The sequence below is a fragment of the Nylanderia fulva genome, unplaced genomic scaffold (assembly GCF_048542155.1).
Source record: "Nylanderia fulva isolate GAGA-0341 unplaced genomic scaffold, ASM4854215v1 Scaffold262, whole genome shotgun sequence".
Classification (NCBI taxonomy): Eukaryota; Metazoa; Arthropoda; class Insecta; order Hymenoptera; family Formicidae; genus Nylanderia; species Nylanderia fulva.
In genome coordinates, this window is record NW_028190328.1 from 112,860 (window position 1) to 135,276 (window position 22,417).

At 40.7% G+C, this 22,417-nt stretch overlaps 3 protein-coding genes across 3 annotated transcripts; 1 reads left to right on the forward strand and 2 right to left on the reverse strand.

Moving 5' to 3' along the window:
- Positions 1-229: 229 nt before the first annotated feature.
- LOC146722857 (uncharacterized) lies at positions 230-1,171 on the reverse strand. The gene has a single exon (XM_085483721.1). The coding sequence runs from the start codon at positions 1,169-1,171 to the stop codon at positions 230-232; it is 942 nt and encodes a 313-aa protein (XP_085339847.1).
- Positions 1,172-7,662: 6,491 nt separating this feature from the next.
- Positions 7,663-8,801, forward strand: LOC146722858 (uncharacterized). Its single transcript, XM_085483722.1, is given in 2 exon segments — positions 7,663-8,170; positions 8,173-8,801. Coding segments are annotated over 2 exon segments (1,137 nt in total).
- An 11,997-nt stretch (positions 8,802-20,798) lies between these two features.
- Positions 20,799-22,148, reverse strand: LOC146722859 (uncharacterized). The gene has a single exon (XM_085483724.1). The coding sequence runs from the start codon at positions 22,146-22,148 to the stop codon at positions 20,799-20,801; it is 1,350 nt and encodes a 449-aa protein (XP_085339850.1).
- Positions 22,149-22,417: the final 269 nt, after the last annotated feature.

Sequence of the window (22,417 nt, forward strand, 5' to 3'; positions counted from 1 at the left end):
ATGTTACAGCGCATGTGATGATTATGTGGTGAATGAGTGTCGCGAGATGAGAGATGATTTACGTGCCAGCGGGCGGCGTGTCCGCGTTATTCATGCCCGGAATACGATCCGCGCCCAGAAGCATGACCAATTTAACGATCGGGCGCACGAGTTCTGATGTGCGGACTGAGACCACGCGGACGATACCGTCGTCCCCGGGATGCAGTCTCGTGATCCGCGCGAGAGGCCATCAAGTCGGAGGGGTGAGCTCCGAGCGGATGATGCAGAGGTCCCCGACGTGAGGTATGGACTCGGCCTTGAACCATTTGGTGCGGGAGTTGAGACCGTGCACATACTCAGCCGACCACCGCTGCCAAAAATGGTCTCGCATCAGCTGCAGGTGACGCCAGCGTGACAGCGTGGAGGTTGATTGACCCGTCAGTGATGGCTCAGGTACCGCGAGTAACGGTGCTCCGATGATGAAGTGGCCTGGTGTGAGCGCCGAAGTGTCGTCTGGATCGTCTGACAGAGCCTGTAACGGACGAGAATTAAGACACGCCTCTATTTGTGTGAGGAGTGTGCTAAGCTCCTCAAACGTAAATGTAGTTTCGCCGATTACTCGACGGAGATGAAATTTCGTGAATTTTACGGCAGCCTCCCAAAGACCACCGAAGTGAGGTGCCGCTGGCGGATTAAAGTGCCAGCAGATCCCTTGAGTGCTGGCGGCGCGGGCGATGTGATGGCCCTCGGAGGTCGACGCCTTGAAGAGCTCATGCAGCGTGCGATCGGCGCCAATGAATGTTGTGCCGCAGTCGCTGTAGATGTCCGTGCACAGCCCTCTGCGAGAGACGAAGCGACGTAAGGCGGCGATGAAGGCCTCGGAGCTGTAATCCGAGACGACCTCGAGGTGGATAGCCTTTGACCAGAAACATATGAAAACTGCAATGTATCCCTTCTGTGAGCGGTGTCCGCGCCCCTTGCTGGTCCGGATAGAAATGGGTCCCGCGTAGTCCAGGCCAGTACTCAGGAATGGCCGAGTCGGCGTCACTCGGTCACGAGGAAGGTTGCCCATAGGAGGTTGTGGAGTGGCAGCTCGCCAGCGCGTGCAAGTGACGCACCAATGCAACTGCTGCTTGACGACGGTCCTTCCACGTGGCACCCAGAATCGAAGGCGAAGTAAGCTGAGAGTCATCTGGACGCCGCCATGCAGAGACCGACGATGGCAGGACTCGATTAGCAGTCGCGTCATCCAGGAGGCCGGTGGGACGATCACCGGGTGCTTTTCGTCGTAGGGCAGCAGAGTAGGAATACTAGGCCGGTTCTAACCCGGGTCCTCTGAGGGGGGTGCGGGGCGGGGGGGTTTTCGGTGGCGAGGGGGTATGACGTCACGCGGGCGGGGGGTCTTATCAGCAGATAAGCTTATCTTATCAGCTCATGTTACCTTATATGTAGTAGTAGTAGTAGTAAATTTTATTGGTCCCCTTGGGGTTTCAATTCCCTTACAATTTAACAATACAGCAGCCGCATATACAAAGGTACTAATTCAAACAAAAACAAAAAAAACAAAAAATATAAAACGCACGCTACCATGACCTCTTCGCTATTAACCTCTTAACCTATCTTATTGCTAACTTAACCTATCTGTCCTAAGGGGTTGGACTTCCGCTTTGGGTCGCCCGTTGTTCAGGCCATCTCCCCTTGGCTTCTGCCCAACCCCATGTACACACACACACGCTTCTTGGACTTCCGTTTCCTCTTGCTTTCTTTTCTTAAACATTCTTCCCCTTTGCCCCCCTCACGTCATTCTCTCCTCCATCATCCTCCTTCCCTCCTACTCTCTCCACACTTCTCTCTCCTCTCCCCTTTCTTATCTCCCTTTCTCTCTCTATCTCTCTCATCTATCCTTCCCCTTCTCCTTTTTCTCCTAGTATCTCCCTCACTACTTCCTGCCAACTCTCTTTCCTCTCCCCCCTCACTTCACACCTCTCCCATACATGCTCCCACGATTCTACCTCCTCTCCACATATCCTACATTTCCTCTTTTCTGCTTCCTCCCAATACCTGCTTTCTAAAATCTCACTTCCTAATCTGAATCTTGCTATCCTCCTCCATCTACTCTCTCCCCAATCCTTTCTTAAGTATTCTGGCACTCCTTCTCCTCTAACCTCCTTGTACCATCTGTTAAATTCCGATCCCTTTATTCTCTCCTCCCTCTCCCTCCTCTGCTCCTCCAGATCCCTCCTTATTAACTCCCCAAACCATCCCTCCTCCATACCTCTTCTCTCCTCCACCTCCTCTATCCTCCTACCTCTTTTCCTGAAATATTCTTCCCTTTCCCTTTCCCACTCCGATCCCACTCTTCCTATTTTCGCCCTTTCTCTCATTTCCTCCCAGCATTTCCTCGCTAGCTCGCTTCCTCTTCCTTCCTCCATTCTCTTCTCGAGATTCCATGCCCTTTTTCCGGCTCTTATCCTCAGCTTCTCTCTTCTCAGTTCCTCCCTCACCATATAACCTGGCGTTCCCCTCTCTACTCCTAATATCCATCTCAGGTATTTTTCTTCCATCCTTTCCATTCCCTCTCTCTCCTTCCACCCACATATTTCCACCCCGTAGCTCATCACTGTCCACACCAATTTGTCGAAAAGCCATAATCTTCTCCCCCAATCTTTTCCAAACTTTCTCTTTCCTATTCCCCATACTTGCCCCATAATAGCCGCCGCTCTCCTCATCCTATCTTTCACTTGTCCTTCTTGTCCTCCATTCCTCTGTAGTCTATATCCCAGATACGTAAACTCCTTCACTTCCTCCATTTTCTCTCCTTTCCATCTCCACTCCCTCTTCTTCCATCTTCCTCCCTTTCTCCTAAACCTCATTATCTTCGTCTTCTTTGCGTTCAGCTCCAATCTCTTGTTGTCTAGATATTCTTCTAATCTTTCTACCATACTTCTCAGTTCCTCTTCCTCCTCTACCAACAACACCATATCATCCGCGTATGCCAATGTATAAATCCTTTTTTCTCCTATTCTTACTCCTCCTCTTCTCACCTTCCCCATTTTTTCCTCTAAGTCCGCTATTAGGATGTTGAATAGTATTGGACTCAATGGGCACCCCTGTCTTACTCCTTTCTCAATCCAAAAACTCTCTCCAACTTCTTCCCCTATCTTTATCCTGCATGTTGTCTCTCTCATCACCATCTCTACCCTTCTTCTCAATCCTTTCCTTACTCCTCTCTCCTCCATTGCCTCCATTAATTTCTCCCTGTCTACCGAGTCAAATGCTGCTCTCAGATCTATAAACAATGCCGTTAGCCTTCCCTCTTTTTTTTCCAGTTGTCTATTGATTAGATAATTCATCACGTATATGTTGTCTATTGTTCCCATTCCTCTCCTAAACCCCATCTGATTTTCTGGCACTATCCCTTTTTCCTCCACATCCTTCCTCAATCTTTCTGTCAGTATCATCGTGTAAACCTTATACATTGATGGCATCATGGTTACTCCCCTGTAGTCTTCCACCTCCTTTCCATCCCCTTTTTTCCTTATCGGTGTAATCACTCCCTCTATCCATCTCTTCGGCCATCCTTCTCCTCTCCATATTCTATTACAAAAATCCAGCATCCAATCCTCCACGTTCCCTCCTCCATACTTCCATACCTCATTCGGAATCTCATCTATCCCTGTCGCTTTTCCTGCTTTCAGCTTCTTTATTGCCTCTCTCATTTTCTCTCTACTTATTTCCTCCTCCTCCTCCTCCTCCTCCTCCTCTGTCCTGTTCCCCTCCTCTCTTCTTTCCTTTCTTACCTTTCTCTCCTCTGTTCCTCCTAACAACTTCATAAAATATTCTCTCCACTTTCTCATCTCAATTTCTTTGTTTATTCCTTTCCATCTTCTTCTCTCTCTGTTTATTATCTCCCATACCTCCGATTCTCTTTTCACCTCTGCTGCCTTCTTTTCCCATTTCTCGTTTTCTTCCTTTTTCTTCCTCTCACACAATCTCTTATAATCCCCTCTTCTCTTCCTATATTCCTCCCCCTCACCTCCTTCCCTCCACCATCTCCTCAGCTCCCTCCTTACCTTTCTTTTCTCCTCTCTGCACTCCCCATCCCACCATCCTCTTTTCTCCTTCTTCCCTTTCCTCCAGTCCTCCTCTGTTGCTCTTAATACTTCCTTCATCCTCTCCTCTATTCTTTCCCATTCTCCATCTATCTCTTCCTCTCCTCCTCCTATTTCTCCTATCTCCCCCACTTTTCCCTCAAAAATCCTCCGGCCCTCCTCATTCCATACTCCTCTCCTCCCTCTCGAGGAGGGTCCTCTCGACTTTCTTCTCTCTCTTCTCTGCCATCCTTCTATCTCCACTTCTATTGGGTGATGATCTGAGTCCACCTTGTCTCTTATTCTTAACCTTCTCACCTTCTCTCCGCTATCCTCATTTCCAATTACGTAATCTATAACCGTGTTCCCTCTTCCTCCTGTAAAAGTCCATTCTCCCTCCTCATCTCCCTTTGTGTTACCGTTCATTATGCTCCAACCTCTTTCTCCCATGAATTCCAGTAGTTTTCTTCCCTCTTCATTGATTAATTTGTCTTTCGACTTTCTTTTCTTTTCCTCTTTCCTCTCCTCTTCCGCATTCTCCTTATCTCTGATTCTACCCCCCTCTTGTCCTGTCCTCGCATTAAAATCTCCTCCTATTATCGTGTAAACCTCCTCCTCTTTCTCCTCCGTCCACTTCTCCATCTCCCTGCACGCCTTCTCTATTCCTTCTCCTACGTATACTCCTATCACCCTCCATTTTTCCTTCCCTATCTTTACTCTTCCTACCACAAAGCCCTCCTTACTCAGCTCCATCATTCCTCCCTTCTCTGCAATCTCCTTTTTTATCCCCATAATCATGCTTCCTTTCGCTCTTCCTCTCTTCTTCTTTCTACTTGCTCCTTGCACTCCCCATACGTATCCTTTCGGTAGGTACCTTCTCATCTTCTTCCATCCTTCCTCTTCCATCCATGTTTCTGATAACACTATTACATCCCATTCCTCTAATCCTTTCCAAAAATCTATGTCCTTATTCCCTACTCCCGCTACGTTCCAGAAAACTACCTTCCATCCTTTTCCCTCTCTCTCTCTATCTCTACTTTAACCCATCTTCCTTTCTCCTCTCCTCTTCCCCCATTATCATATTCTTTACATTTCCCTTCTCATCTCTCAGAACTTCCTTCTCCTCATCCCATCTCCACCATTTTTCTCCTATTTTTAACTTGCCATTACTTACCCATGTCCTTTCTCCTCTTTTCTCTTCTCTCCTTGCTATCTCTCCCAACTTTCGTCTTATCTCCCTTTCTTTCCATGTTAAATCCGTGTCTATCCTTTCTTTTCTGCCTTTCAGCCTCTTTTTCTTCTCCATCACTTCCTATTTCTGTTCTCCCTTCTCCAATTCCACCACCACCATTTCTCTATCCTCCCCTATTTTCCTTATTTTCATTATCCTTGCTCTCGCCTCTATCTCCTCTAACAATTTTTCGGCTCCCTCTCTTCTTTTCCCCTCTTTGACTAATAAGCCTTTTATTACTATATTCTTTCTTTTTTCCTCTTTTTCTAATATCTCCCATTTCCTTTCCATTTCCCCTACTCTCTTCTGTAAACCATTCCCTGTGTGCTCTCTTCTTTCTCTCTCTCCCTCCTCCTTTTCCTCCATCTTCCTCTCCAGTCCCTCTATCCTCCTCTTCATACCTTCTATGTTCTCTATCATTTCTTTCTTCTCTCTTTTCCACCTTTCCATCTGTATCTTGTAATCTCTCCTTATCTCCTCCATCTCTCCTCTTATCCTCTCTCCCTGTTCCTTTATTTCCTCCCTGATCTCCCTCATTTCTTGCCACATATCTTGCAACAATCTTTTGATCTCTTCCTTCTCTCCATCCTCTTCACCACCTTTTTCCGGTGATCTCGTTGTCTTGTTGCTTCTCTTAAAGATCTCACCGCTCCCTTCTCCCGTTTTTTCCTCTAACTCCCTTTTTTTCCTCTTCAGTAGATCTTCTATATTCCCTAGACTTCCACTTCTTTCTTTTCCCTTTTTACCTACCAATCCTATTATTCCTCCTCCCTCCGCTTCCTTGCCACCCTCTTTCTTCCCGCTCCACATGCTTTCTAACCCTTTTAATCCAAATCCTCTCCGCTTTCCTCTCTATACTCTTCCTTTCCCCTGTCCCTCTCTTTGCCTACTTCTCGCCACTCTACGTTCTTCCTAATCCTTGCTTCTTCTTTCCTAAATTCCCTAGCTATTCCCTAGCACCTTTACTCTATTTTTCTGCACCCCGCTTTCTTTCTTTATACCCTATACTCCCTGCCCACTCTCAGCTGTCACCAGCCTCCTATTTCTCTCTTTCCTACTTTCTCTGTCTAACTATCCTCTCTCACACTACTCTCTCATTCTCTCACTCTTCTCCCTCTTCCTTTTCAAACTATCCTCTCCACTATCTCTGTGCTCTAACCCCTTTAATCGCCCTCAATTCTTCACTATCACACACCACGTGTACTCTAATTCTGCACCGGAAACGGAAGTCCTCATGTTACCTTATATGTTTATAAACAAAAGATAAACAATATCTATTACAAAAGGGCTGCCGACAATCGGGGGGGGGGGGGGGTTGCGTTTCTTCTCCTCATACGTTTATGTTTATAAACAAAAGATAAACAATATCTATTACAAAAGGGCTGCCGACAATCGGGGGGGGGGGGGGGGTTGCGTTTCTTCTCCTCATACGTTATCTGTATATTTCTAAGAAATATAATCAAATTTTAAGAAGGGCCACCGCTTGGCATGCGCCGACAATCAAGGGGGTTGCGTTTCTTCCCCCATACGTTATCTGTATATTTCTAAGAAATATAATTAAATTCTAAGAAGGGCCGCTTGGATCCGAGCGCCGACAATCAGTTTTCTGAAAATCTAAGATAATCAAATTTTAAGAAGGGCCACCGCTTGGCATACGCCGACAATCAAGGGGGTTGATACATGATCTATACGTATATTTCTAAGAAATATCAGCGGGTAAAGTTTCAGAGCGAACGTGTCGCCGCTTGCGACCTCGCTGCCTGCAACCTAGCCGCTTGCGGCCTGTGACATGTTTTTGCATGGGATTGTATATCACCCTCGCGGTACCTCCCCAATAAGCGGCGGTTCTTTATTGTTTATCTTAGGAAGAAATACCAGCGCCGATAACCAGCGGCTGCAGGAATTTATAAACAAAACAAGCGCCGAAAATTTACGTCATCTAAATTTTTCTCGTTTGTACGTTGACGAACAAAGGGTTGATCGGGGATATATAATGAGGACCGATGCCGCTGCCGAGCCATAGTACCACTGGCGAGCGCACGCTCTCTTCATTCAAGATGTTTGTAATACTATCAAGTGCTTCCGACATTCTCAGTTTAAGTGCCGAACAGTTACAATATATTCCGAAGATTGTTTTACTGCAAAAGTGCGGATATTTCGTAGAGCATTTGTGGGACAAGCTTCCGGAGCATATCAAGACGGATCCGGAGGTTCAGACATATCGTCGCTGCCTCGAACATTACAATCGGCCGTGGATGCGAACGCATATTGACGGTCCAGCACCGATGATCAGGGATTGCAGCGAATGTCAGCGAAAATAGGCTAAGGTTAAAAGTGTGAAAAAGTGCCAGACATAAAAAAATGGAGAACGCGGAGAATGTTGAACGCGACCTGTTGGAGCGTTCCCGCCAAGTCGGCACCTTGGGCGAATATTTCGGATGGCTGCAAGAGTGCGAACGGTTTATCGAAGAGCTGGAAGAACGCAGCCGTGCCAAGCGTCCGCGTCTCTCGATTGGACATAGGCAATCTCTCGTGGTGAGAATAGCGCGACTCGAGGGTGCGAAGGTGCGCTTGCAGAGACAGTATGTCGGTGAATCTATGTTTAGTGGTGGATCCATACCTAGTGGCAGCGGCGGCGGATTTAGTGGCGGCGGCAATAACGCGCAAAGACTCGTTTGGCTCGAGATCGATACGGCGTTCGATAGCCGTATACTTACCGGTGCGGTAATTAACGTTGACTATATCGAACTGCGTCAGTTTTTGGAAAATGCAGTAGACATTGTAGTCGAGAACGTGGAGAATGTGCTGCAGAGACACATCAGTGTAAAAGTGAACACTGTTTTCAACGGCGAATTTGTGTCCGGTGACAAGCTGCCAATAAAAGTATCAATACGAGAAACTTTGAACTCTTTCGCACGTCCGATGTACGCGAGTGGTACGAGCGCCGCGTAATCGAGCCCACACTAGCATCGCTAGAAGAGTTCCAGGAACGCGATAGCGGCTGGGCATTGTCGCGGATAATAGATTTGACAGTAAATATCAACAAGTATAATCCTATGCGCGCTGGATGCCATGTCAAATTACCGCAAAAAATTATGGTAAAAAGAGCGGTTGTTAATGTGCTATCAGCGGACAATGCGTGTTTCGCATGGTCAGTGGTAGCCGCTCTGTACCCCGCTGAAAGACATATGGAACGAGAATCCTCCTATCCGCATTACACCACAGTGCTGAATCTCCAAAACATTGAGTTTCCAGTGACTGTGAATCAAATTAAAAAATTCGAACTTGCAAACGACATCTCCGTAAACGTGTACATCATCGACAACGAGAACATCGTCCCGCTACGTCTTTCGGAAAAAAAGAAGAACAGACACGTCAATCTGCTGTACGTGGAAGACGAAAACAGCGTCGGACATTTTGGTTTGATAAAAAATCTGTCTCGCCTCGTGAGCTCACAACTGAGCAAACACAAATGTAGAAAATTTATCTGCGATCGGTAAGTATATATTTATTAAACTTAAATTATATTTAAAATATTTCTAATTAAATTTTTTATTTTTTACAGATGTTTACACTATTTTGGAGCGGCGGATAAATTGCAAGCGCATACGGAAGATTGCGGGAAATTGAACGACTGTGCTATCCAGTTGCCGAGCGACAAGGACAAGTGGCTCAGCTTCGACAATTACACGAGGAAGGAGCGGCTGCCGTTTGTAGTGTACGCCGATCTCGAGTGTGTTTTGGCAAAGACCGAAGATGCCAAAAATTATCAACACCATCAAGTATTCAGCATCGCGTATTACGTACAGTGTTCGTATGACAGTTCGTTGTCCACATACAATTCCCGCCGTAGTGTCGATTGCGTCGCGTGGTTCGCCGAACAGCTTAAAAATTTAGCAATCCGCATAAAAAATATTTTAACGACCAATGTCCCCATGATAAATTTAACGCCTGACGAGTGGGCAAAATTTCGCAGCGCAACACATTGTCATATATGCGAAAAACCGTTTGACGAAGACGATACACGCGTTCGCGATCATTGCCACCTCACCGGGCGGTACAGAGGCCCCGCGCACTCAAATTGTAACTTAAATTACAAAGAATCATTTTGTATTCCTATAGTCTTTCACAATCTGTCCGGCTACGACGCGCATTTCATTATCGAGGATATAGCCACAGCGTTCGAAGGGGAAATCGAATTATTGCCGATAACAAAAGAAAAATATATATCATTCTCGAAAACTGTTAGATTGACACAAGACAAAAATGCAGAAAATTATATCAAATTACGCTTTATCGATTCGTATAAGTTTCTCAGTGCTAGTCTTGACAAATTAGCGTAATTTTTGGATAAAGATAAACTAAAAATTTTACATTCGGAATATCAAAATTTAACTAGTGAAAAATTCAATTTATTGACACGAAAGGGTGTCTTTCCATACGACTACATAGACTGCGTGGACAGATTACAAGACACACGTTTACCGCCGCGCGACTCATTTTACAGTTCCCTGACCGGCGACACAGTATCCGAGAGTGATTACGCGCATGCCGAAACCGTCTGGAGCCGATTTTCTCTTCGAACGCTAGGCGAATATAGCGATTTATATTTAAAAATTGATGTCTTGTTATTGGCAGACATATTTGAAAATTTTCGCGACAGTTGTATCCTAAAAAAATCATAAAAATGAAAAGGTCAGGCCATGTTCAAAAGAAGGTACTCAAAAATTTAAACGATCTAATAATAAATTATCACGAAAAGTAACTGATATGTTATTCAAGGTGCCAGTTCAAAGTGAACATACGTAAAGTGTATATTATCTAAATTTAGTAATAATATATTACCATGAAAAGTAACTGTGATATTTTATTCAAGGTGCAAGTTCACATTGAATATACATACATATAAGTAAAACTGATTACAATTTGATTCTAGAAAATAAGTGCGATATGTTATTCTTAGTGCACAAAATATAATAGTCGTTTATAGAGATTTGATTTGAAATTCATACTAGCCCGTACAATGAAAAATAATTGCTCGTAATTCCAGAGTACCAATTTGTTAATGACTCAGAAAAATAACATGGCGGCCTGCTCTCAAAAAACTATCATGTTTCTCGATGTCCATTTAGAAATAATGTCAAAGCTCTTACAGAATAATTACTACAACATTTGAGATACGAAAAGTATTACATTAGAAGAAGATTAGATTAGAATAAGGATTCAACGTATTTTTAAAAGCTCTACACACAACAAAGTGAATATACAAAACTATATACAAATACCTTTTTTTTCTGTGTTTCTGAAGAAAATTGTAAGTCAAATAAAACCTTGCACTTTGAGAACCATGTCACTTACTTTTCAGAGTCAAATTGATAAATTTTTTTTGTATATTTTAATGATATTTATTTCTCACTTGTATCTTGAATAATTCAAAATTTAAATGGTTGAGAAAAATTCCGTATTGAATCATTTAATGCAATCGTTGACAAACTTCGAGTTGAATTAGAAAAACGAAGTTCGGCGTATAATCACATAACAAAGTTATTTGGCTTTCTAACTAAATTGACGACCATCGAAATCGATGAAATGCGAGAGTGCGCTAATCGTCTTGTTAGCATTTATTCTCATGATTTAGAAAGTAGTTTAGGTTACGAACTGGAACAATTTATTCCGTTTATAAAAACTAGCTTCAAAAATGTTACATTCTTTCCATTGGATATTTTAAAATGGACGTGCGATCGAAAACTTGAAGAAGTCTTTCCAAATATATACGTAGCATTTAGACTATTTATGACAATACCGATCGCAAATTGCGAGGCCGAGCGATCGTTTTCTAAATTAACTATAATAAAAAATAAATATCGATCCACAATGACGGATACTAGATTATCGTCATTAGCATTATTAGCAATAGAGAGCGAATTGCTAAAAAATCTTGAATTTAATGATTTAATCAATGAATTTGCGCGCAATAAATCAAGAAAAAAACTTTTATAAGTACTATTGTAATTTCAATAAAATGTGAATTATTTTCATGTATTTATTTTTCAGCATCCAGAACTTACTTATATCGTTTAAACAGAAACGACAAAAGTCATACGAACAATCACGTTTAAATAGGAATTGCAAAATATGTATCTATTTTGCATTTAATTCAATGTTATTATTCAATAAATAATTTTTATTAAAAATAGATATTTATCTACGCAAGTAGACAATTCTTATATGAACGAAGGAGGCCCCGTTTTAACATCAGCCCCTAGCCTACAAATACCTTAAACCGGCTCTGGGTAGAGGTATACAACATTTCCATTTATTGATTTGGATTAAAAATGCACCGATTTCCGGTGAATCTACTGTTGAAGAAGTTTCCAAATTTATTTTACAACATATAAGCTGCAGAATGCCAGATGAAAATATTTCACCATTATTGTACAAACGTGTTGATACGCATCAACGACATAAACACAACGATTATTGTTTCTTCGCTTCAAAAAAAGTAGGTCGTAAAGTTATTCGTCGATGTCGTTTTGGATTTCCTCGTCCCGTTACTAAAACTTTTAACATGAAAAATGTAGCAACTTCAATAGCAAGTAGAAAACAATTAAAACAAAAAAAGTAGACTTTACGATCTTCCTCGAACGGAGAATGTAATTAATATAAATGATTATAATCCTGTTCTTCTTACTGCATGGAAAGGTAATATGGATATACAATTTATTGGTAACTAGAACAAAACAAAGCGCGCGCTTCGCGCGCGCCATTTATTCTATTAATTATATATTTTTAATGACATATATACTTACTTTATGAACATAATTAACTTCTTGATACAGCTGTCAAAATTGAAATAACAATCGAAGTAAGTGTGGCGAGGGAAGAAATAACATTTTGCAAAAAAGGCAGTAATAGTTTGATGGATTCAAGTATCCAATATGTATAGAAAAATATACAATAATTATATATTATATAAATAAACATATACATTATAGTAAATGTTCAAAAAAGTCAAGATGATCTTGTCCTGACTATGCCAACGTCATCCAATGTCAAAATAATAAGATCTGTAATTAGATCTTCATAAACTCTGCAACTTTTATCCAAAATACTTTTCTGTATAACTTATTATTTTCTACATTTTCCAGGGATTCTTTGTCTCAGCATGTACACACACACACACACACGCCCGCACGCACGCACGCACGCACGCACGCACACAAGGCACGAATTTTACTTGGTCACTGCCAAGACTTAAATATATGGAATAATCTCATCTTTAAGATTTACCATAATTTTATTGAACCCCCTCTGAGCCCCCTTAAAGAAATAAATACGAGAAAAATATAGATCCGAAAGTGGCTGAATCGGGAATCGAACCCGAGAACCTTATATTTAAGAGAACCTAAATATTTAATATTTTATTATTAAAATATTAATAAAATAAATGTTTATTTAACGTTTATTACATATTTATTTTATTAATATTTTTAAAAAATATAAAAATTTATTAATATTTTTAAAAAATATAAAAATATATAAAATATTTAATAAACGTTAAATTAATATTTATAATACATTAACATATAAAAGTAAACTTTTTTTAATGAATAAAAAGGGACTTAACCAATTATTTTAACATTTTTTAAATAGCTTTTAAAATGAGTTTTAAACATTTTTTATACATTTATTTGCTACTTCGTAGTAGTTGCTTACTGAAGCTGTTTATGTAAACAAATGGAGAAGTTTGCACTCTCTGTTTCTCTCTATGCAGATATAAGGTGAATCAAAAATATTGTTTTCAAAATTTGTGAGCTTGTTCCTTTTATGCAAGAATACACAAATTTTTTAAACATACTTTTGACTCACCTTGTACACACACCGATTACACTTATTACTTTTAATGATGATATAATTTTTACCTGTTGTGATGAATTTTCTTCAAATTTCTTTTTCTTTAACTTGCGATTAACATTTATTATAGTAGTCAAAGACATTCGCTCTTCTAATTTCTTAATGTCTTTTAGACTTTGTACTGAAAAGTACGGTGGATCAACTGTAAATAATTATTACACAGTTATTATATATAAAAATAAAATATATATGTATAATTTCGAAAAAGAATAAAGGTATTAACATATAATCATAAAAAAATTGCTGTGAAATGTGTGTGTATACGAAGGAAAGGGAACAAGGAAATCATTTTAATTACTTAAATATTTAATAATGTTATTAAATTTAAAATTTGTTAATTTAATGTTGTTTGAAAATTTGTAAGTTCAAAAAATAAATGAATTTATCTATAATTCTTTAATTTAGTTGATAATCGAAGATATAAATTTATTGACATTTTTTTATTTACAAAAACATTTTTAAGAAGCCCTTAAATTTATTATTATATTTTTTTGAAACACCATGATTACGAAATCAAAATATCAAAGCAGGAAAGTTTAAAATTAATGAAATTGAAATTAATAATAATAATAATAAATATTTAAACATTTCTTACTTGCATATTGCATCTCGCCAATTACTTTAATTTTATCTCCTTTCATAAGTTCATAATCGTTTTCTTCAAACTTTGTAATATGTACTTCTAATTTAAAGTACCCATCAGTGATGGATCCACATCCAATTTTCTTATTCAAATTAGTTTTATAAATTGGCCCAAAATTGGACTTTATATAGCCCTCTAATGCTATAAAAGAAAAAATATATAAACATATATAAATATATAAATATATAAACATATAAATATATAAACATATAAATATATAAACATATAAATATATAAACATATATACAGAGTGAGTCTAATAGAAAATTCATTACGTTCTTCTCAAAAAGAAAAGGTTAAAGATAAAGGAAGATATAAAGAATAATATACATTATCAAAATTATAGGTTTAAAAATATCTATTTACAAATCTTATCATTTTGACCTTAAATGGTGTTGCCAAGGTCAAGACAAAAACTTGAATTTTTTAAATAGAATCACCATACTATTTTATACAAATCGATTTCTATAATATTCTGTATAAAAAGTTATAAAAGTGTTGTGTGCCTCGGGAGAGACACTTAAGGGTCGCGCCAAATTGGGATGGGAATCCGGGGCGTCAGGACTTGTCGGGTGTTTGTAGAGAAATGCACTACACTTTTTGTATTAAAATTCTTTATTCAATTTCAACCACTTGGTCTTTATTTTATTCCACTATCAATACACTGTAGCTTTACGAGTGTGCGGCACTGACTTTATATTACTCCGCGTATCGCGCACAACTGCGAGTCGATGCTAAGTGCGCGCGCGGTTAGCGAGATCGTGGTTAGAGCGATTATTTGTGTCTGCGACTGAGCGAGTTGTCGCGTCTCTACTCTCTTTTTATATCGTTGTTTTTGGAGTTTTTCCCGATCGGAAGGGGTGCCTGGCAACAGGTTTCCCCGGTCGAGAATCTAGGTGCAAGCGAAGCAGATTCAAAGTCCTTCTGCTTTGCTTGCACGTTGACCAATTTCTGTTCCGCGTATATCTCGCATTGTATGCGTTTTTAACGCGGTCATTATCTGTCGTAATTCTGATTTCGCGTATACCTCGCATCGTATGCGCTTTTTAACGCGGTCATTATCTGTCGTAACTCTGATTCCGCGTATACCTCGCATCGTATGCGTTTTTTTTAACGCGGTCAGTGTCTGTCGTAATTGCGGATGCAATACGAGTACCCATTTCTTAATATTGGTTAACTTTTAATAGTTATATCTATTGTATATCTTTGGGGGATATAACATCCCTCCCCCGTTAAAGAAGAAAAACGAAGGCATGAAGTTTTTCGCTTACAACTAAAGCTTACAAATGTTTATCCCGTTCACAATATAATTATAATCGTTTCCTATTTCCTAAAAACGCGTACTATTACTCCTTTTTAATATAGATCTAGGTACATCCCAGTCATCGTCGAGTATCGTCACTCTTGGTCTTCTTTTAATGTTTTTTCTATTTTTCACTTTCCAAATTATAATGACAATGATAAATATTATAATTATGATTATTACTAACCCGCTCGAGGTCATGGGATAAATAAATTGTTTTCTTGTATAAAACTTTTGTTCATTATCCTGTAAATCATTGTCTATGTTGTTTATTTTCGTTCGTAATTCTATTAGTTCTGCGTTGTTTTGTGTTAGATTATTTAATGTGTCGAGTATTCTCATGTCCTCGTCTTGTGACGGTGCAATATTAAAATTCGGCAAATATGTCTCTATGTTCGTTACGTAAGTCGTCTCTTTTGTTTCCAATGTCATATCCTCCGTTTTAATTTGACAGTTTCCTCGTGAGGTTAGTCGGCCGGTATTTTTTATTACTAAATTTTTTCCTGTGTATCCGTCACATTTTATATTTATTTTTTCTTCCTTAGCTGTTGAGTACAACCATGTGTGTGTTTGATGTAACGGGATCCATACTGTCGTTTTCGTTACCCGATAGCGTACCTTGCATTCATGCTTATCTTGCATTCGTTGCGTATACATTTGTAATTCGCACGGTATATTCGTGTTTACGCGATAAGTCGGCATGCTATGTTCGCATATATAATTAGAGTTTATTTTACTACATTTTTGTAAATCCTCATTTGTTATAATTAAATATGTTAATCTAAGGTTATCTATGGCAAACATATTGTTTTCTACTTGTATACCTTTAAATGTTTTATTGTATGCTGCCACGGGGAATTCAATTGCCTTTATTATGTTATATTTAGGCTGTGATATTATCGGGAACCGCAGTATTGTATATAAATTATATTCTTTGCTTACATATGCACTTACGCTTGCATGTTTCTTTATTTCCTGCCAGTTTACTGCGTGTGTTCTAAACGGAAAATAATATCCCTGTTCTAACTGTGTTGCGGCTTCCTTTAAGTGTGCGACAATGTTATCAAATGGTACTAATTTCGGATGTATATTCCCTTCCTCGATTTGCGCTAAGTATTCTATAATATTTTCCGCGTCCCTAATGGCGTCTGTTACTGCTGCCATAATTATTTCGTATTGTCCCTGTATCTTTTCTAACGTAATATATTGCGCTACATTTTCCTGTAAGAGTTTTTCACTCTGTTTTATTGTATTCTCTAACTTGCTTATATGTGTTACCGTATCGTTGAGTATTGTTAGTTGATGCCTAACTGTGTGTTGTAACGTGTTCTGTCGGTTATTTATTAATTCTAGTTGTTCATTTATGCGTTTTTCGTCATCGGCGTCCATGGTACCGAACAATGTCTTTGCCACTGTTCCTATCCCGTCAATTATTCCCCTACGTTTGTCTGTATGTCTGTCGTAGAATGTATTTATTTGTATTATCGTTTTTTCTAAATAGTTTAGTGTTTGTTTTGTAATACTAACTAAATTAAGGCATGTGTCTTGTTGCGTTAACACATTGCACGCTTTTTCCGTACGCTCTATATAATTTCGTATGTAACCTTGTTTCGCAGTTAATGTTGCTAGGTCCAGTTTTATTACTAGTTTCCACGTGCTTTTGGAACAATGTAGATGGCCTATTTTTTCAAAATGTATTCCTGGCTCGTTGGTGAATTCCTCGAGTTCGTATGGCTCTTGGCTTGACCGTCTTAATGTCGCTGCGTTGGCATTGAATATGATCATCCTGTAATATATATATATAATTCCCCTTACTATTTTATACTTTTGTATGCAATTTTTTATCAAGAAAGCGGAGCATTCGTTTTTTATATCTTCTGTCGTTTCTTCAGTCTTAGGACAACTTTTGTTACGTGCGGCACGACATATTAACATGTATTTTCGTTTTAATTGTATTAGATGCAATGCTTATTCGCATTTGGACGATTTGTTGTGTCTTTACTGTCGCGCCCGCGCCCCTGTTGTGGGGCCCGAAATAACGGGGGACGAGTATTCCCGGGCGTACGATGTGGTGCTCCGGTGGGCGAATGTGTCCCGGAGGGCGGGTGAGCCGCATTCTTTGCACGTCACCCTTGATACGCGCACCGATACGCGAGTAGTGCGTGAAGTGGTGGTTTTGGTTGGGACGACCAGCCTTGACCGATTCGCGATACCGGAATAGGTAAGTCTCAATTTTCGATAAATAATTTTAGTCTGTTTGTGTGTATGCGTATTGTTCTTCTTCCTTTCTTTATTGTGTAGTTGACGTCGGAGTTCTTTTCGATTATTGTATACGGTCCTGCCCATAAGGCGTCAAGTTTCTTTGATCGTCCGCGTCGTAGCGTATCGTCATATATAAGTACTTTATCACCGACTTTAAATTTTATTTCTTTTGCGTCTTTATCATAATATTTTTTTGATTTGATTTTCTCTTCGTTTACGCGATCCTTCGCAATTTGTTGTGTGGCCCTTAATCTTTCCCTAAGCTCTTGAGCGTAATCGTCGTAACTGTATGTGGCCCTCGGTGGTTTTGTTAATGCCGTCGGTAGGTTGGCCTGATGTCCGTAAATTAATTCAAACGGCGTGTACCCCGTTGCACTGTGCGGGGTCGTATTATAAGTAAACATTGCATAAGGTGTCCATTCGTCCCAGTCTGTTTGATCAGCGTCAACATAATGGCGAAGATACTCTGCTAATGTCCTATGTGATCGTTCGAGTGCCCCATTTGTTTCCGGGTGATACGCGGTTGTTTGTAATTTTTTGATTTTTAACAGTTTACATGTGTCCTTAAATATTTCACTTAAAAAGTTTGTCCCCTGATCTGTCAAAATTTTCTCCGGTATCCCGTGTTCTAGGATTATTTTTGTTACGAATTCCTTTGCGATTGTGCCAGCTTCCTGGTTCGGTATTGGAATCGCCTTACTAAATTTTGTTAGGGTGTCTTGGAATGTTAATAAATATTTACTCCCATTCGTAGTTATTGTTAGCGGCCCTACAATGTCCAACGCACATTTTTCAAATGGCTTATCAGGCGTATCTGTAATTATTAATGGTGCTTTATTTTTCCGCGACAATTTATTTTTTTGACATGACTCGCATTTGGCGATGTATTTCTCGACGTCTTTTGTTAAACCCGGCCAATCATGATCTAAACGAATTCTCTTAATTGTTCTTTCTATTCCCTGATGTCCTCCAATGGGCGCATCGTGATATTCATATAGTATCTGTTGTTTTTCCTCTTCGGTGTACGTCCTTTCATTCTTAGCATCGTTTACCTCTTCTTTTTCTATCTTGCATATACCTTCCGTTCTTTCGCTTGAGTCAGCGTTTCGGATTACGTTCCGACTTAATGCATCAGCGTTTGCGTTCGCTCGTCCGGCCTTATGTATGATTTCATAATCGTATTCTTCTAATTTTAATCTCCAGCGAATCAACCTTGAGCCGGGGTCATTCACGTTAAATAGCCATACCAATGGTTTATGATCCGTAATGATTTTGAATTTGGTCCCGTACACGTATGGTCTAAAATGTTTTACGGCCCATACAATTGCTAATAATTCTTTTTCCGTTGTGCTGTAATTCTGCTCCGCGCGAGATAGCACTCTGCTTGCGTAAGCAACAGGGCGGTCATTGCCTATGGGCCCCTGTGAGAGCACGGCTCCGATTGCATAATCGGACGCGTCTGTAGTTACATTAAATTCCTTATTAAAATCTGGATATTGTAATATCGGTGCCGTTATTAACTTATCTTTTAAAATATCGAACGCAATTTGTTGCTCGCTGTTCCATCCGAAGGTTTCGCCCTTTTTTGTCAATCTAGTCAGGGGTTTTGCGATCTTTGAGAAATCCTGAATGAACTTCCTATAATAACCGGCGAGTCCTATAAATGCCTGTACATCTTTAACTTTTTGCGGCGTCGGAAAATTTTTTACCGCCTCTAATTTTGATGGGTCCGGTAATATACCGTTTTCCGAGATTATGTGTCCTAAGTATATAACTTCTTTTCGTAAAAATTCACATTTATCTGGCTGCAATTTCATGTTGTGCGTCCGTAATCTCTGTAGCACTTCCCTGAGCCTTTTATTATGATCCTCTAAACTTGACCCATATATGACAATGTCGTCGAGATATACGAGACATTTGAGCCCTTGAATTCCAGTCAGTACTGAATTCATTAGTCGTTGGAAGGTCGCGGGTGCATTCTTTAGTCCAAATGGCATTCTGTTGAACTCATAATGTCCAAAAGGAGTTGAAAAAGCTGTTTTCTTTTTATCGTATTCAGCCATCGGTATCTGGTGGTAACCTGATGCTAAATCGAGCGTTGTGAAGTATTTAGCGTTTCCCAGCTGGTCCAAAATGTCTGTGATGTTTGGTAGCGGAAACGAGTCGCCTACTGTAAGGTCATTCACCTTTCTAAAATCTACAACTACCCTTAGTCTTGGGTTTCCGGATGCGTCAGCTTTTTTCGGCACTACTAACAGGGGAGCGTTCCATTGGCTAACGCTTGACCTGATAATGCCAGCATCTAGCATCTCTTTAACTTGTTTATTTACCTCCGCCTTATGCTTCTCCGGCAGGCGGTACGGTCGTACGTTGACCGGTGCTGAATCGGCGCGCGTGGTTATTTCATGTTCCACGGTCGCGGTGCAGCTCAGTGGTTCTCCATTCAAGAGAAATAAATCGCAATAGTCTTCGCATATCCTGTGTATAGCCTGTCGTTCTTCTACGTTTAGATGGTCCGTCCGTAATGATTGTCATACTTCCCGATTTCTTTTGCTCGAATACTTCGGAATTTCTTTTCGTATGAGGGTTATTTCATGCTTCATTTCCCCCTCTATTTCGTCTATAGTTATTAGCGGCGTTCTTAACTCGACAACTTTGTCGGTTGTGTTTATGACACTGACTGGACACACATAGTCTTCTGGCTGCACGAGGCATCGTCCTATATACACACCGGGTGCAGTTTGTTCGGCTCTTACGATTCCTGCGCTATTTTTATTTGTAGCAGCCCGGATAATTGTTTCGCTGCGCGGCTGTAACCGGATCCTTTCGTATGGTTGCAAATTTAACACGGCATCTCCTATGGTGAGTTCCCGTTTTTTGAAATTACAGTTAACACCCTGTTTCCGCAAAAAATCTATCCCGAGAATTCCTTCGTACTCCATGGGAAAATCGTCTTTGACGACGTATGTTGTGTGTTTTATTTTCCGGCCTCCTATATCAATCGTCGCCGGCGTCTTTCCTATTGTTCGCGCTTTGTGTCCCGTAATGCCAATGAGCGTTATTTTTCCTTTATAAATTAATGCGTCATCTTTTAGATGTTTCAGTTTTATTAACGAAATAGTTGCCCCTGAATCGAATAGCATTTTAACTGCGCCATTCTTAGCTTCACGCATCGGCAGTGTAATTAAATCTAAACCCGCGCTCTCTTGTAGTGTGGGTCGTAGGTGTGATACGCGATACTCGACGGCGCGTGCCGGGGTCTCTCCTTCCGAGTCTCCCTCGTTGCTGTCGCGTTCGTAACTGCTACTGCTTTGCTCGGAATCCGTATCACCCTTTTTCGTTTTTGGCTTCCTTCGGCTCTTGGTTAGATTAACATTACGCTTTTTTTTTTTCCTCATTTGTTCTGTCGCGATTTGATATTGTTTTTGGCCGTCCGTTTATCGTCCAGCATTCTTCACGGCTGTGTCCACGTTTTTTGCAGTGGTTGCAAAACTTTTCTGCTGTGATTACGCGATCTGACTTCTCGGGTTTCGGAAGCGCGTATTTACTGTTACGGCATTCTCGCTCGTAGTGCCCCGATTTTCCGCATTTATAACATTGTACGGCATTTTTTGTTGATCGCGACGGCGCTCCCTCGTAACGGTTTCGATTTGTGTAATTACTAGATCGCGTTGTAGTTGTGCCCTTTACTTTTTCTTCGGCGGTTGCGGCCGTTATTGCCTCCTGCAGTGTTTGGTAATTTCGCGAACGAATAAGAAGTTGTATCTCGTCGCGTAGTCCTATTTGGAAATTTTGCAAGGCTTGTTTTTGTATAGTACTTAGTATGATCCGCTTTGCAATGGGGGAGTGATCTTCTCCCTCCGTCATGGATTCATATAACTCCATAGCTAAAGTATCGACGCGCGTTCCGAAAGCTTGCGCGCCTTCGTTTGCCTTTTGTTTTAAGGAATTGAACTCTATCTGCAAATACGTAGTGCTTCGCCTACTCTGGTATGTACATTCCAATTGTCGCTTGAGTTCGTCGTATGTCTGTATGTCTCGCGTTTGAAAATCTAACATTGCTTTGCCTTTGAGTTTCGTGCATAGGATAGCTCCCACCAATCCTCTTTCGTTAGCAGGGTGTATGTTTGTCATGGCGTACGTACATGTGCTTAGGAATTCTTGTAATTTATGTTGGGCCGTCCCGTCAAATTCCGGAATCATTTGCCGTGCTTCTTTTAACGATAAAAAAGGCTCCTGCGGCCCTTGTCGATGTCTAGCGTCACTCTCTGTTCGTCCGTACACAACGTTATATTTTTTGTCGTCATTGTCGGGGTCTCGCGTTTCTCTCTCGCGGGTGTGTGTGTCCCGGCGGTTTTGACCTCGTTCGTCCGCGTATGTGCTAATATCACGAATTTGTTCGCGTAATATGTCTATTTCCGTGAGCATTTCCCTACGTAGTTCTCGCATGCCTCTCATTATCTCACGTAGCATAGGATTATCTATTCCGGCCTCCCTATAATTAGGAGTTTCGCGCACCTCGATTTCGTCAATGCGTCTATCTATGTATCGTCTGGTATCGCGGGGGTTAGTTGTTCCTATTTCGCTATTAGGGGGTGGTGCATGTACGTCGGCTTCCACCAGTCGAGTGTTGTCGCGAGCTATTGTACCGTGTAGACGGTCAATCTCGCGGTCGATGGCACCCTCGGACACATCCATGCCACCGTTAGGCGGTGTTCGCAGCATGTCCTGATACTCACTCGGATCGAAAATACTACTATCGTATGATGTAAGCAAAGATTCCCCGTGTTGTGACCCGTTGCTAGGAGTTCGTCTCACGCGTTCGTTACTTTTTTTTCTTAAATTTTTACCGGTGTTGGTTTCCCCTTCTTCGAATAAACTTTCGTCAAAAATGTTAAACGGAAATTCGCGTTCGGCTTTCCCGTGAGTATATGATTCGGAGTCGCTCTCTCCTGAATAATATTCTTCTAATTTTATCCGCACTTTTCCGAGGT